Source organism: Coenobita brevimanus, chromosome 115 (assembly GCF_032717465.1).
Source record: "Coenobita brevimanus isolate Jiangsu-jjx chromosome 115, ASM3271746v2, whole genome shotgun sequence".
NCBI classification, from domain to species: domain Eukaryota; kingdom Metazoa; phylum Arthropoda; class Malacostraca; order Decapoda; family Coenobitidae; genus Coenobita; species Coenobita brevimanus.
The window spans coordinates 5,656,142-5,670,263 of NC_137068.1; the positions used below are offsets into that span (position 1 = coordinate 5,656,142).

The window sequence follows — 14,122 nt, forward strand, 5'->3', positions numbered from 1 at the left end:
AATTACCCTCATACACTATAGTAATTACCCTCATATACACTAATTACCCCATACACTACAATAATTACCCCCATACACTACACTAACCCCATATACTACACTAATTACCCTCATACACTACACTAATTACCCTCATACACTACACTAATTACCTACACTCACTAAATATCCCATACATATTCAATACCCATATACATTTTACATTATCATCACACAACCTATCTATCTATCTATCTATTGCCAGATGCCTTAATCCCTTATACGGGGCGGCCACAAACAAATTGCCTCCACGTCACCCTGTCCCCCGCCATTTCACTGCCCTGCTCCCAATTCACATCCCCCTCTCTCATATACCTCTCCACAACCAATCACCATATATATACACAAGGTAGGGAGTGCACTTATGTACATACACTACAGTACAGTACTCTAGAAAACCAATGTACATATCTACAGAAGTGCTAATGAAATATATAGCCTACAGTAGTACAGTAAATTACATGTACTAAACCTACTGTGGCCTAATAACACTTTGCATAATTCATTCATTCATTCATTTATTCATCATTTAATCCCAAATAATTCATGATTTCAATAATGTCATGCCTTTTCACCATGTATTACACCTTCCTTTTGGTCGATCACACCTCATCTATCATCATCATCATCATCACTACCATCATCATCATCATCATCACCCAGACCTCCTTTCTCACTCACAATTTACCATACCTTTTCCTTTTGGTCTTCCACACATCATCAGCATCATCATCATCATCCAGACCTCTTTTCCCATCCCCAAACTACCTGACTGATCATGCATCATCCCTTCACTACTCAAAAACACAGTAGTAGTAGTAGTAGTAGTAATAGTAGTAATAATAGTAGAAGTAGAAGTAGTAGTAGTAGTAGTAGTAATGGGCAGCAGCAAGTAAAAGCCTGATACTGTACAAAATTATTACAGTCTGTCCTCATTATCGGTTTTCTTTGTTTACCATTTTCTTTTCTCTCCCATTTTCTCTCTTTATTTGCTTATCCAGACCACCACACTCTCAAATTTATATGTTGGTGAAGTGTTCAAAAGTATCTGTCTATCTATCTATCTACTGCCAGACACCTTAATCCCATAAGGGGTGGCCACAAATGAATCGCCTCCATGTCGTCCTGTCCCAAGCCATTCCACTGCCCTGCTCCCAGCTCACATCCTCCTCTCTTATATACCTCTCCACTCCACCCCTCCATCTCAATCCTTGGCCTCACCCTCCCTTCAAAAATACTGTAAAAATATTATAACTTTTGGCAAACAAGTGGTATGGTTTGCTGACAGGAAAATGGCAAATCGGAAACCAATATTTTGTATGCATTATTTCTGTCCTTTACTGTGGACTTAATAGCATACAACAATCCCAAAATGGCCGGAGAGAGAGAGAGAGAGCCACTTGCTGGTGTCAAACTGGTGGTGCTGGAGTTACAAGGCCATCACCACCACCACCATCATCACCATCACAAGCACTACCACCATCATCACCATCATCATCACCACCATCACCATCATCATCACCAGCACTATCATCATCATCACCACCACCACCATCATCATCATCACCAGCACTATCACCACCACCACCACCATCACCAGCACTATCACCATCATCATCATCATCACCCATGGCCATTTTAAACACACACATAAAGACAGAGCAGTAATGAGGGCACATTGTAAATCACTTAAGCAATTCATGGAAGAACAGTACAATACCTCATAAACTGCTGTACAATTCTTGCATATTTCTACATTAAAAAACATAGACGTAAACTATCTACCTATTTATCTATCTATCTATAGCCCGACGCCCTAATCCCGCAAAGGGTGGCCACAGACAAATTGCCTACAAATCGCTGTCACCCACCATTTGACTGCCCTCCCCCCAACTCACTCCCCCCTCCCTCATATACCTCTCCACTCCATCACTCCATCTCATCCTTGGCTTCCCCCTCCCTCTCCCCCCCTCCACCTCACTCACACACTCTCCTTGTCAGTCTCTCACTCATCCACTGACAACATAAGAAGTTAATGGAAATACAGTACGTAAATTCCTTGTAAATTACTGACAACAAAGGGATATAAATGGACACTCTGTACACCCTTTGTAAATCACTGAAAACATAAATTATTGGACATGCACTGTACACTCTTCCTAAATCACTGAAAGAAGAATTAATGGAAGTATGTAATTCCTCGTAAATCACTGAAAACGTAAGAAATTCACAGGCTTACAGTACATTCCCCGTAAATCACCAAAAGCATGAGAAATTACAGGAACGGAAATACTGTACATTCCTCGTAAATCACCAAAAACACAGGGAATCGACGGAAATACTATAAATTTCCCATAAATCACCAAAATACAGGAAATCAACGGAAATACTATACATTTCTCGTAATTCACTGAAACAGAGGTAAATTGCTAGAGGTACAGTATACACCTGGTAATTAACTATACACAACGTCTGTTTCCACTCTTCAAGAGCCTATACACTACAGTCACAACATTACAAAGGATAAACATACACTAGTGACAATCAAATTGCCGGTCAACACTGTATACACCTTATTTTTGTGTACACCTTATTATCTGTATGTATACACCTTATTATCTATGTATACACCTTATTAACTTTATGTATACACCTTATTATCCTTATGAATACACCTTAATCTTTCTCTATACACATTATTATCTATGTATACACCTTATCAGTATGAATACACCTTATCTCTATGTATACACCATATCTGTACATATACAGTACACCTTATCATCTTTATGTATACACCTTATCTTTTAATGTGTACACCTTATTATCTTTACAAACACAAACTGGGGGTTGCTTTAACATGTGCACATCTGGATTACAACCCCAAACAAACCCCATCACTAGTACCTATTGTAAAGCTTGCACACACACACACACACACACACACACACACACACACACACACACACACACACACACACACACACACACACACACAATCTTGTAAAATTGGCACTTAAAGGCAAGTATATTACAAAGATCACCCTCAATGAATTAAATTACAGTATAAGTAGATATCTGTATATATTAACTACAGTACAAACAAAACTGACTCTGGAATACAACAATTATAAATGTATTCATCTTGGTCAACTGCACAATACACTGTACAATGAACAAATCTATTTTTCTGACAATCTTTTTATTTAACTGTACAATCACAATCAAAAGTTCACTGACAATCTAGTAAGGAACTGTCAGCTAACTTTTACTGAGGATGGTGCAGGTGGGGACAAGAGTTTGGCTAGTATTTCGACTCTTCTACTTCTCACTTCCCTCTGCTGGCAAATATTCCTACACTGAGAGAGGCTTGGTATGTTTCTCTGCCCATATATATGTAAGTTTACCTAATATTTTCTCTGCCAATAGATACAAAAGTTCATCTAATTTTTCATCTCTTCTACGTCTCCCTTCCCTCTGCTGGCAAATATTCCTAAGCTGAAAGAGGCTTGCTATGCTTTGCTGCCCATATATACAAACCATCTACGTCTCACTTCCCTCTACTGGCAAATATTCCTATGCTGAGAGAGGCTTGCTATGTTTCTCTGGCCACAGATACAAAAGTTCATCTAATATTTCATCTTTTCTACATCTCCATTCCCTCTGCTGACAAATATTCCTATGCTGAGAGAGGATTGTTATGTTTCTCTGCCCACAGATACAAAGGTTCATCTAATATTTCACTTCTACTTCTTCTTTCCCTCTGCTGGTAAATATTCACACGCTGCGAGAGGCTTGGTATTTTTCTGTAGATAAATTCAAATTTTGCCTAATATTTCACCTCTTATGCTTCTTTTCCTCTGATGGCAAATATTCCTATGCTGAGAGAGGCTTGGTATGTTTCTCTGCCCACAGATACAAAAGTTCATCTAATATTTCACTTCTTCTACTCCTCACTTCCCTCTGCTGGTAAATATTCATACACTGAGAGAGGCTTGGTATGTTTTCTGGCCATAAATACAAACTATGCCTAATATTTTCTGCTTCTCTTCCTCAGCTGGTAAATATTCCTATGCTGAGAGAGGCTTGCTATGTTTCTCTGGCCACAGATACAGTAATATCTCAAATTTCGACAGTTTAGAATTCGATGAATCAAATTTCGATGCATTTTGGAGTGGTCTGCCTACCTTACTTTTCGACGCAAATTCGCGAATTACGATGCTCTCAAGGCCAGACCTCAACCAAAACAAGCAAAGATAATATTTTTGACGCGAACCAAAATGCTAGAAGTGACAGAAAATTATTAGAAAAAGTATGAACCTAACCTAATATCATATGTAATGTGCTCTCAGGACCAGACTCCAACCAAAACAAGCAAAGATAATATTTTTGATGCGAACCAAAATGCTAGAAGTGATGGAAAATTATAAGAAAAAGTATGAGCCTAACCGTATGTGGACATGCATTTCACTATAATTTAGCTGTATGTATTTTCTTTGTATTTTCGTCGCAACTTACCTGTTTCAAAATGGCAAGCAAGAGTGGTTCTTTGGGTAGCAGTGGTAATGTACGAGAGCAGCCTGGCACCTCTAAATCTTCGCAGCCAAAGGAGAAATGGCAATACACGAAAGGGCAGAAATACACCAAGTAAACACTTGCTGACAGTATGGCAATACAATGCAGAACTACAGTTACTTAACCACAACTATAGTTCATAAAGTTTACAGGGGGTGTGGGCAAAAAATCATTATTTTAGGTAGTTAGGTTTGGAGGCCCCGGACCCAAACTAATGTTTCCCATGAGAAGTTCAGTTTAAATTTCGATTATTTGAATTTCGCGGTGATTCTTAGGTACATAAATTGTCCATCGAAATTTGAAATTTCACTGTACAAAAGTTCATCTAATATTTCATCTCTTCTACGCCTTCCTTCCCTCTGCTGGCAAATATTCCTAAGCTGAGAGAGGCTTGCTATGTTTCTATGTCCGTAGATACAAAAGTTCACCTAATATTTCACCTCTTCTACGCCTCCCTTCCCTCTGCTGCAAATATTCATAAGGTGAGACACACTACCTATGTTTCTCTGGCCACAGAGAAACATAGGTAGTGTTTCTGCTTAATATTTCACCTCTGCTCCTTTTCCTCAACTTGCAAATATTCATAAGCTGAGAGAGGCCTGCTACGTTTCTCTGGCCACAGATGATTATCTCTGTTATGATGCATCAGGGAGGAAAATAAAAGACATGCCCCAAGTACATAGTAGAAGCAGTAGAACCTACCAAAGATAATTCACTTGCTATCATGCATTGAGGAGGGAGTGACAGACATGCCCTAAGTGTGAAGTAGATGGAGTGGAATAGCAACCGAACTTTTGTGTGTGAGTGTACATTATGTGAGGAATGAACAACTCCAGTTATAATAAATACTCAATACCCCTTTCCCAGTCTTGGTGATATTTTAGGGCCTGTATTCTCACTGGTAGAGGCAGCTCCCTAACACCTCTTCCTTAGCAATTTATTTTTGGATATGGCTAGTTAATATCCTTTTAAACACCTCTTCCCTTGGGATTAGTATTTAGATATGGGTGGTTAATATCCTTTTACATGTTATTTATGCAGAGTTAGGTGATAGTGGTAGGATTTGTGTGATACAGAATAGGACAGTATGATGTAAAATAAATAACTTAGGAAAAGGTGTTAGGGAACTATGAGAATATGGACCTTGTAGCACCTCTTCCTCAGCAGTTTATTTTGCACATTATTTCTTAACATTCTCTTGTGGCCTACTTATTTCACTTCACAACTAACCCAGTCTGTATCAGTAACATACACAAGCATACTGTACTAAGGTATAATGTGGTGAATACATCACTCGAGTGGAGGTGCTAAGATAACTGTTACACCTCATTAATTCTCTAGTATCCTGTTAGTATCACTTCAGTATCAACCTAGCCTGCACCAGTAACATTCGATAAAATACCAAGGTGTAATTTATGGAATAAACCACTGAGGAAGAGGTGTTACACAATCTCCATGCTACTCAAAATATAACACACTGAGGTAACTGCTGCCACTATAACAAGGAAGCAATTGCACTAACAACCACCTCTATATTACAAATTACAACTACACTTGGCCAGGACTCACTCCCCTCCATATCCATACTCCCTCACCTGAACTCCATCTATATTCCATTCCAAATTAAAATAACAGTTAAAGGTGATGGTGTTAATGCAAGGGAGTATAAGGAAGTGTGGAAGGGTGGACATTGTGGCCTTGGAAAGTCTAACTTGAAGGGGGCATTGGTTTTCCTCTAAGCCTCTTCTCAATAATTATAAAACTTCATATTATTTGACGAACATCACACATTTTTCATTTTTGTCATAGACTCGTATTTGTAGTAGTTTTGGTGATATTGTAACTCTTCCTCGGTCATGTAATTCTGGTGATACTGCAGCTCTTCCTCAGTCATACATTCTGTGCACCTGGTCTCAGTATCCTCCAGTACAACATATTATTGGTGCTGAAGAAGGATGCTTTCATGTGGTGGCACCAATATAGCTGGGTGACTCCACTGCCAGTTCTAAGAATGCCCCTTAATTCCCTTCTTATCCCTCCAGCAAGAGGATGCTGGAGTAGAGGAGGAGGACAGCTTCAGCCGGCAGTCCACTGGGTTCACATTTCAACTGAACCTGGGGCTACAACTACTAGACTATGTTTTTCATGTAAATTACCTTGATCCTAAAATGACATACAGAACATACAAGGAACTGTTAAGGTACAAATATATAAAAAATAAAACTGCAAATGGAGGGGGCACTACAAAGTCTACACTTGGAATACAGGCAATGAACAATCCAAATGAAGGAATTATACTCACACACTGAAGCTTGTGTTTATTGTTGTGGCCTCAGGTTCATCTGGACGTGAACCCAGCAGACTGCAGGACACAGGACACTTCAGTCAGGAGCTCCCAGAGATCATGTGTTGAGGTTATGTCGAGAAAAGGCTGCACATGTTGAGTAAGTGTGCTGTGACAGTGAGGTGTACAGGGTATATGTGTTGTGGTGTGAGGGTGCATTACAGTGAGCACAGTGTGTGTTGTCAGAGTTGCTGTTGTATTATAACTCTGGTCTGTCTGGCAGAGTAAACCTGTTGACCAGAGGTAAGTAACTGCTTCCATGAGGCTGCCCTCCCGGTAAAGTGCAGTACATCTACTGTTTAGGGAAATGGTGCCCCCTTCTGGTACACTGTACCTTGCCAGGTCCAGACCAGTGTCTTTCCCACAGTAAGGTGTACGGATATATGAGGAGGGCTGGCTCCCAGATGGATGCTGCAGTTGCTCCATCCAGGGTGCAAAGTGCCACTACATGTAGGCTTCTTGGTATATCACAGTGAAGTTGTATTTACCATTACAATACAACACATTTTCAGTATGTGGCTTAATTTCTTCCATTAGAGTTCTGCACAGTACTTTTACAATGATATGACCTACAAAATATATGTAATTTTACTGAACTGTACCATTAACTAAGGTGTGTGCCACATGTGTTTTGAGGGTATTGTACATGTAATAAATGTACCTCCAATGGTGTACAGTGGAGGGCTGGCGTTTCAAAAGAGCCTCAGAGTCATTGAGTGCCAGTGAGACAGGCTCGGTTAACCAGGCACAGAATAAGTCTCTCCACGGCTTAAGACTGCTAAGTTTGAACTCCACTCTAAGCAGTGAATCCAACTGCAAGGGGGCAACAGGGGTGGCAGGGTCATACGGCAGGGTACCAGCATCCCCCAAGAGGTAGTCCAGCCTCTGCCAGGTGTGATAGGCACTTGACAGGGGGTCCTTGATCCTCTGCAGGGCACCACTCACTGCCAGGGACTCAAGTAATGTCTGGATGTAATAAACGTTGAGGAACGCCTGTCTGGACGAGGATTTCTTCTCTGAGAATTCCGTGGTGGCGCCATTGACTTCACTGCTCACGTGACTTGGACTCTCGGCCCACCATGACCACACTGGCCTTAGAAATATGGGTTGTTGTGGACTCTCACGCTGGAGTACCTGTGTAGTATTAAGGGAAACCTAAGTAAATAGATTTTTACCTATACACGAAACATGCTGGGAAAAACCAACCTGCCTACATTAAACTGACTACCTATAATTATAATCACACTTTCTTCTATAAACATCCTGTGGAATTTAAACATTTCCAAGACAATGATTACCCTAGCATCTTCACAGGGTATTGGTATGGCAGCCAATGTTTTTACTAGGAATCAATAAAAAATTAAACTAATCTGACCAACAATACTTAGAAAGCCGTGTTATACCATTAAACCAGCCTAGCACCACATTACCTAACCTTAACCTAACAATAATGCCTCATCTTGGCCAGCAGGGACACACAAAAATGGCAGCCTGCAAGTAGGACCAGTCACGTCCAGAGTAAACAAACCTAAATATTTTACGGAAATTTTAATTGCTCTCTGGGGTATGTTTATAGAAGAAAAGCTGCTTACAAATAAAGGCTCTATGATTTCAGTCCAGTGGTTTTTCCCCGCATGAGTTTGGTGTAACAGTAAAAACACCAGCAACTCCTTGTGACGTGCAAAGATTGGAGTTTAGGGAGTGAAGTGTGAGAAAGGGCACATCAGAGAAGGAAGACTGCAGGTAAACTGAGGGCTGTAATAACAACAGGGGATGTGAGCAATGAAATGAAAGAATCTATCTATCTATCTATCTATTGCCAGACGCCTCAATCCCGTTTGGGGTGGCCACAAACAAATCGCCTACAAGTCGCCCTGTCCCCCGCCATTTCACTGCCCTGCTCCCAGCTCACACTCCCCTCTCTCATATACCTCTCCACCCCATCCCTCCATCTCATCCTCGGCCTCCCCCTCCCACTTCGCCCCTCCACCTCACTCACATACACTCTCTTCGTCAGTCTTTCACCCTCCATCCTCTCCACATGGCCAAACCACCTCAGTGTGTTCCTCATAACGCTTCCTATCACATCCACATCAACACCACAACGCTCCTTTATATCCTCATTCGTCAGCCTGTCTCTCCACGTGACTCCACAGGCTCCTCTTAAATAACTCATTTCCACTGCTCTCACTCTTGACTTGTGTCCCTCCAACAATGTCCAAGCTTCACTTCCGTACGTTAGAGTTGGTATCACAATACTGTCATGTAGTAACTTTTTCACTTCCATGCTCACTTCCCTGTTTCTTATCACTGCTTTCAAAGAACCAGCAACCTTTCTTCCCTCCTGTACCCTTTCAAGCACTTCACCCTCCAAACCTCCATCCTTACTCATCACACTACCCAAGTACTTAAACGTACTCACATTTTCCAATTCCTCACCATCCAACCTCGCTGTACATTCACTAACTTCACCTCTCTCAAAGACCATCACTTTACTCTTCCCTACATTCACCTTTAGGTTCCGTTTCTTACACACTCTCTCAAACTCATCCACCAAGCCTTGCAGCTCCCCTTCGTCTTCACTCAACAACACAGTATCATCTGCAAACAACAGTACAGGGAGTTTCCAAACACTATCCTCTCTCACCAGGGCCACTCCAACATCCACTAACCTACCTTGTACCTCTTTTATTACCCCATCCATGTACAGATTGAACAACCATGGAGACATGACACATCCCTGTTTCAAACCAACTTTCAAAGAGAAAAATTCACTTAGTTCACCATCCACACGCACTGCAGCCTTCGCACCATCATACATACTCTTCACAGCATTCAACAACTTCCCATCTACTCCATATATTCTTAACACTTTCCACAATCCTTGTCTATCCACCCTGTCATATGCTTTCTCCAAATCCATGAAAGCTGCATACAACTTCTTTCCCTTCTCTAGAAACTTTTCCACTAAAGATCTAAGAATGAATATCTGATCTACAGAACCTCTTCCCTTCCTAAAGCCTCCCTGTTCTTCTCCAACTAATTTCTCTGTTCTTTCTCTAACTCTGTCTATAAGTATCCTACCATACACTTTTCCTATTATACTAAGAAGACAACAGGGGATGTGAGCACTAAAATGAAAGAATCACTGCATGAAATTATTGTGATCCCCACTTTAACATAAGGAAGTGAGGTTTTGAATTTGTTGGGAGAACACAATTCAGTAACAAGAAAGCACTGAGACAGCACAAACCCCTGCCAATACCAATACAATTTATAACTTACTGTTGTGACTTCTCTTTCCAAACAGACAAACACTTTTACAGTCCCACCCAGTCAATTAATTCTATGCTTTTAGTCTGTCCTCTTAAACAATTTCAAATAAGCACATTCGTCCATTCTCTAAGACTGACTAAAAGGGTGTATGTAGGTGAAATGGAGTGAGGGAGAGGGAAGGGGAGGGGGAGACCAAGGATGAAGTGGAGGGATGGAGTTGAGAGATATATGAGGGAGGGGGGGAGAGAGTTGGGGGGAGGGCAGTCAAATGGTGGGTGACACAGCGACTTAGAGGTGTTGTGTCTGTGGCCACCCTTTGCAGGATTGGGGCATTGGGCAATAGATAGACAGATAGACATTCTTCCAGCAACACTAATATATTTATGCTTTCCTACATCTGGACCTGGATTCACCTCAAAAACTACTCTACTCTTCCCTGACCCATTCCCTATTTATCATTCAAATTTCATTGAAATCTCATTACTTTTTGAGATATACACAAACAGAGAAATAAACAGACGTGGGTGAATATGTTGCCCCGTTCACCTTCACTGGCGGGGGATAATGAGAGTACTGCAAACAAGTTACCATATCTGAGAGGAGTACATTATGTGACAGGGGGGAGGGGGGGGAAGGATCTATCTATCTATTGCCAGATGCCTCAATCCCGTAAGGGGTGGCCACAAACAAATCGCCTCCATGTCGCCCTGTCCCCAGCCAATTCATTGCCCAGCTCCCAGCTCACACACCCCTCTCTCATATACCTCTCCACTCTATCCCTCCGTTTCATCCTTGGCCTCCCTCTCCCTCTCCCCCCCTCCACTATGATATTTATGTGAATGTGCTGGAAAGTGCTGAGAAAAATATATCTATGACAGCTTCACCATGTGCAGAGAGAGTGAGAGATTGACTAAGACACAGTATGTGAATGGGATGGATGGGTAGACCAATGATGATGATGATAATGATGATGACGATGATGACAATGATGAAGGAAATGGGGTCGTCGTCGTCGTCGTCATCATCATCATCATCAATGTCATCATCATCATCATCAATGTCATCATCACCATCATCATCATCATCATATCATCATCCGAACCTCCTTTCCCACCCTAGGGCAAGGTGAGGAGCAGCCCCGTCCACCCACCACAAGAACAAAACACAGCATGACAGTGGAGGTTTACACAGCACTAAGAGAGCTGAAGATAAATGATGGGTGTACTGAGCCGTGGTTAAGGCCAAAGGATGTGGGTTTTTATGGCTGGCTTAGTTTTGGCTTCATGTGGTTTGTAGAATAACCATTAATAAGGCTGCAAAACTCATTCATCACCATCCTGAACTTTCTCTTAAATAGGAGGGGAGAGAGAGAGAGAGAGAGAGAGAGAGAGAGAATGATAGTGCCACACCCTTGTTATGTTCTCCTCCTTGAGAGAGAGAGAGAGAGAGAGAGAGAGAGAGAGAGAGACAGAGACAGACAGACAGACAGACAGAGACAATGGTGCCACACCCTTGTTATGTTCTCCTCCTTATACAGTTCATCCAACCAACTCAATCCTCCATTCCTTCCCTAGCACCATCAACTTCCATGTCACATTCTCACACACTTAAGTACCATGTCTATCCACATTCCTCTTGGCCTACCACACCACCTCCCTCTAACAAACTCGCTCACCTTCAGTATACTCTTCTCACCAAAACAATGGCCAAAAATATGAGGCTACTTGGAGCGATGGTGGTGTGCTTAGTGTTGGTGGAGTTGATGGTAAATGATGACGGTAGGAGTCAAGTAAGGTGTGTTACATGAGGTCAGGGCCAGTGAAATAGGCCACACAATCTCACATCATTCAGGTTCCTGGAATCCTGACTTCACCTCACAGGCTAAATAAAATACAAAGCAGGTAATCCACAGCTAAAAGTTGAAGGTGATGGAATTATTGTACTCTCATAATTAACACACAAATTCCAGGACATCTTTTTCCATTTATTCCAGACATCTCCTTCTGATTTTATTCAAAGTAGGGTAGACTTTTTGAACTGGAGGGGTCTGACATGGCTTTAATAAATTCCTCCAGTACAGGACAACTTTCCCAAGAGGAGTGCACTCTCTGTTAGCAGCAAGAATAAACTGAGAAGGGACGCTCCCCAGACTGGAGAGGTTAACAAAGAAGTAAAACCTCATCACCAAATACTGTACACTAATACTTACCGCGGTGGCAGTGAACTTAGAATTGATGGAGTTGAAGGTAAATGAGGAGTGTAGTGAGCAGTGAGAGGCATGCCACAGAGCCACCAGATACTGTGAGGTGAATTCTAAGGCTGCCTGATGCTGCTCACTCACTTGATACACACAGTCCAAGAATAACAGCCACACTGGACACTGAAAAAAAAAAATAATAATAATAATAATAATTTTGTCACTAAACTCTAATATGGGGTGCTAATGAGAACTTAACGATGGTGGTACTGTGCACATGGGGTGGAGCAGCTATGGCATCCACCCAGAAACCAAACTTCCTAATATTTCCCTGCACCTAACTATGGGGAAGGGCTCTGGTCCAACCCTACTGAGGTGCTGTCTACCACAAGGGGGTGTTGGATCCCTACACCATGTAAACACTGTAATGTACAGTATATGAAGGACAGCCCCACAGCCATAGTTGCTTACTTGTGACTGATGGGTCTGCTTAACTAGACAGACCAGGGATAGGCAACAACATGAACAACTATAATCTGGCCTTTGCACAGAGGCACAATTACTGAAAGGTAAAGGACTAAACCCTACAGTCCGGGAAGACAGGAAAAAAGGGTAGAGCTGAAGTGGACAGTTTCCAGCAGGTGCCTGGTGCAACAATATGACCTTTTTTCCAACATAAGGAAGTGAGGCTGGATACAGAAACAAGGACAGAAAAACTGCACAATCTGGGGAACTGTCAAAACCCAATATATAAAAGATACATATATTAACCTTGTCTTCTGGACTGTGTGGCAAGAAGACATAGTGCACGGTGAACACTTATTTCTTTTCCCTGTCTAAAGCTGGGGGAGAGGTAGGTTCCAGGTACAATAAAAATAATGAAGGTAGGAGAACTATAATAGGCAAGGGCGGGCCAGAGAGGTGCATGAATGAGGGTAGTGTGTGCTGGAGAAAAGGCAGCCAGATGGAGGAGGGCAGGGCAACAAAGAGGTCTGTCTGTGCTCACCTACAACAGGATTAAGGTGTCTGGCTCTATAAAGTTAGATTTTTTTTTTTTTTATGCGAGGAAGAAGGAACCAAAGCCTGAGCCCACAAAATAGTTCCCTCCAAGACAAAATAAAAACAATACAAAAATGAGCCAATTTCAAGATCCATTAATTTTGGGCTGCCTGGACACACTGCGTTTGAAAGACTGGAGATCACAGGAAGTAGGATATACAGACAGAGGGAGACAGTTCCAGAGCTGACCTGTTGCATAAATGCAGGACTGGGAGTAACGGTTAACTCTTGCAATAGAGAGATGGACAGAAACGGGATGAGAGAGATATAAATAGTCACCTGATCTTCTGGATTTGACTTAGTGTGTCCGAGGCGTGTGGTGAAGGGATGACCGAGGGCGACCCACTCCTTCTGCACCAGGCTGTGGAACCCTCGTATGGTGCGTACTTGTGGGTCCAGGAACAGCTGTACCAGGCTAGCTATCACTGCACTGAGATCCCGGCCTTCACTGTCTGTAAGAAGGAATAGTCACATATGAGAAACCAAATACACTGTGCCGCTGTTGTACAAATGGGATGTTTCTATCTATCTATCTATTGCCAGACACCTTAATCCCATAAGGGGTGGCCACAAACAAATCGCCTCCATGTCGCTCTGTCCCCTGCCACTTCACTGCCCTGCTCCCAGCTCAC

The 14,122-nt window shown here is 42.1% G+C and overlaps 1 protein-coding gene across 1 annotated transcript in view; it reads right to left on the reverse strand.

Annotated features, from left to right (window-relative positions):
• Nucleotides 1–7,546: 7,546 nt before the first annotated feature.
• The window catches only part of LOC145418625 (uncharacterized), a 54,210-nt gene continuing 47,634 nt past the window's right edge, over nucleotides 7,547–14,122 (reverse strand). The window contains 3 exon segments of the mRNA XM_080286990.1: nucleotides 7,547–8,092; nucleotides 12,444–12,614; nucleotides 13,770–13,942. Of these exon segments, the coding sequence (XP_080143116.1) occupies nucleotides 7,547–8,092; nucleotides 12,444–12,614; nucleotides 13,770–13,942 (890 nt within the window).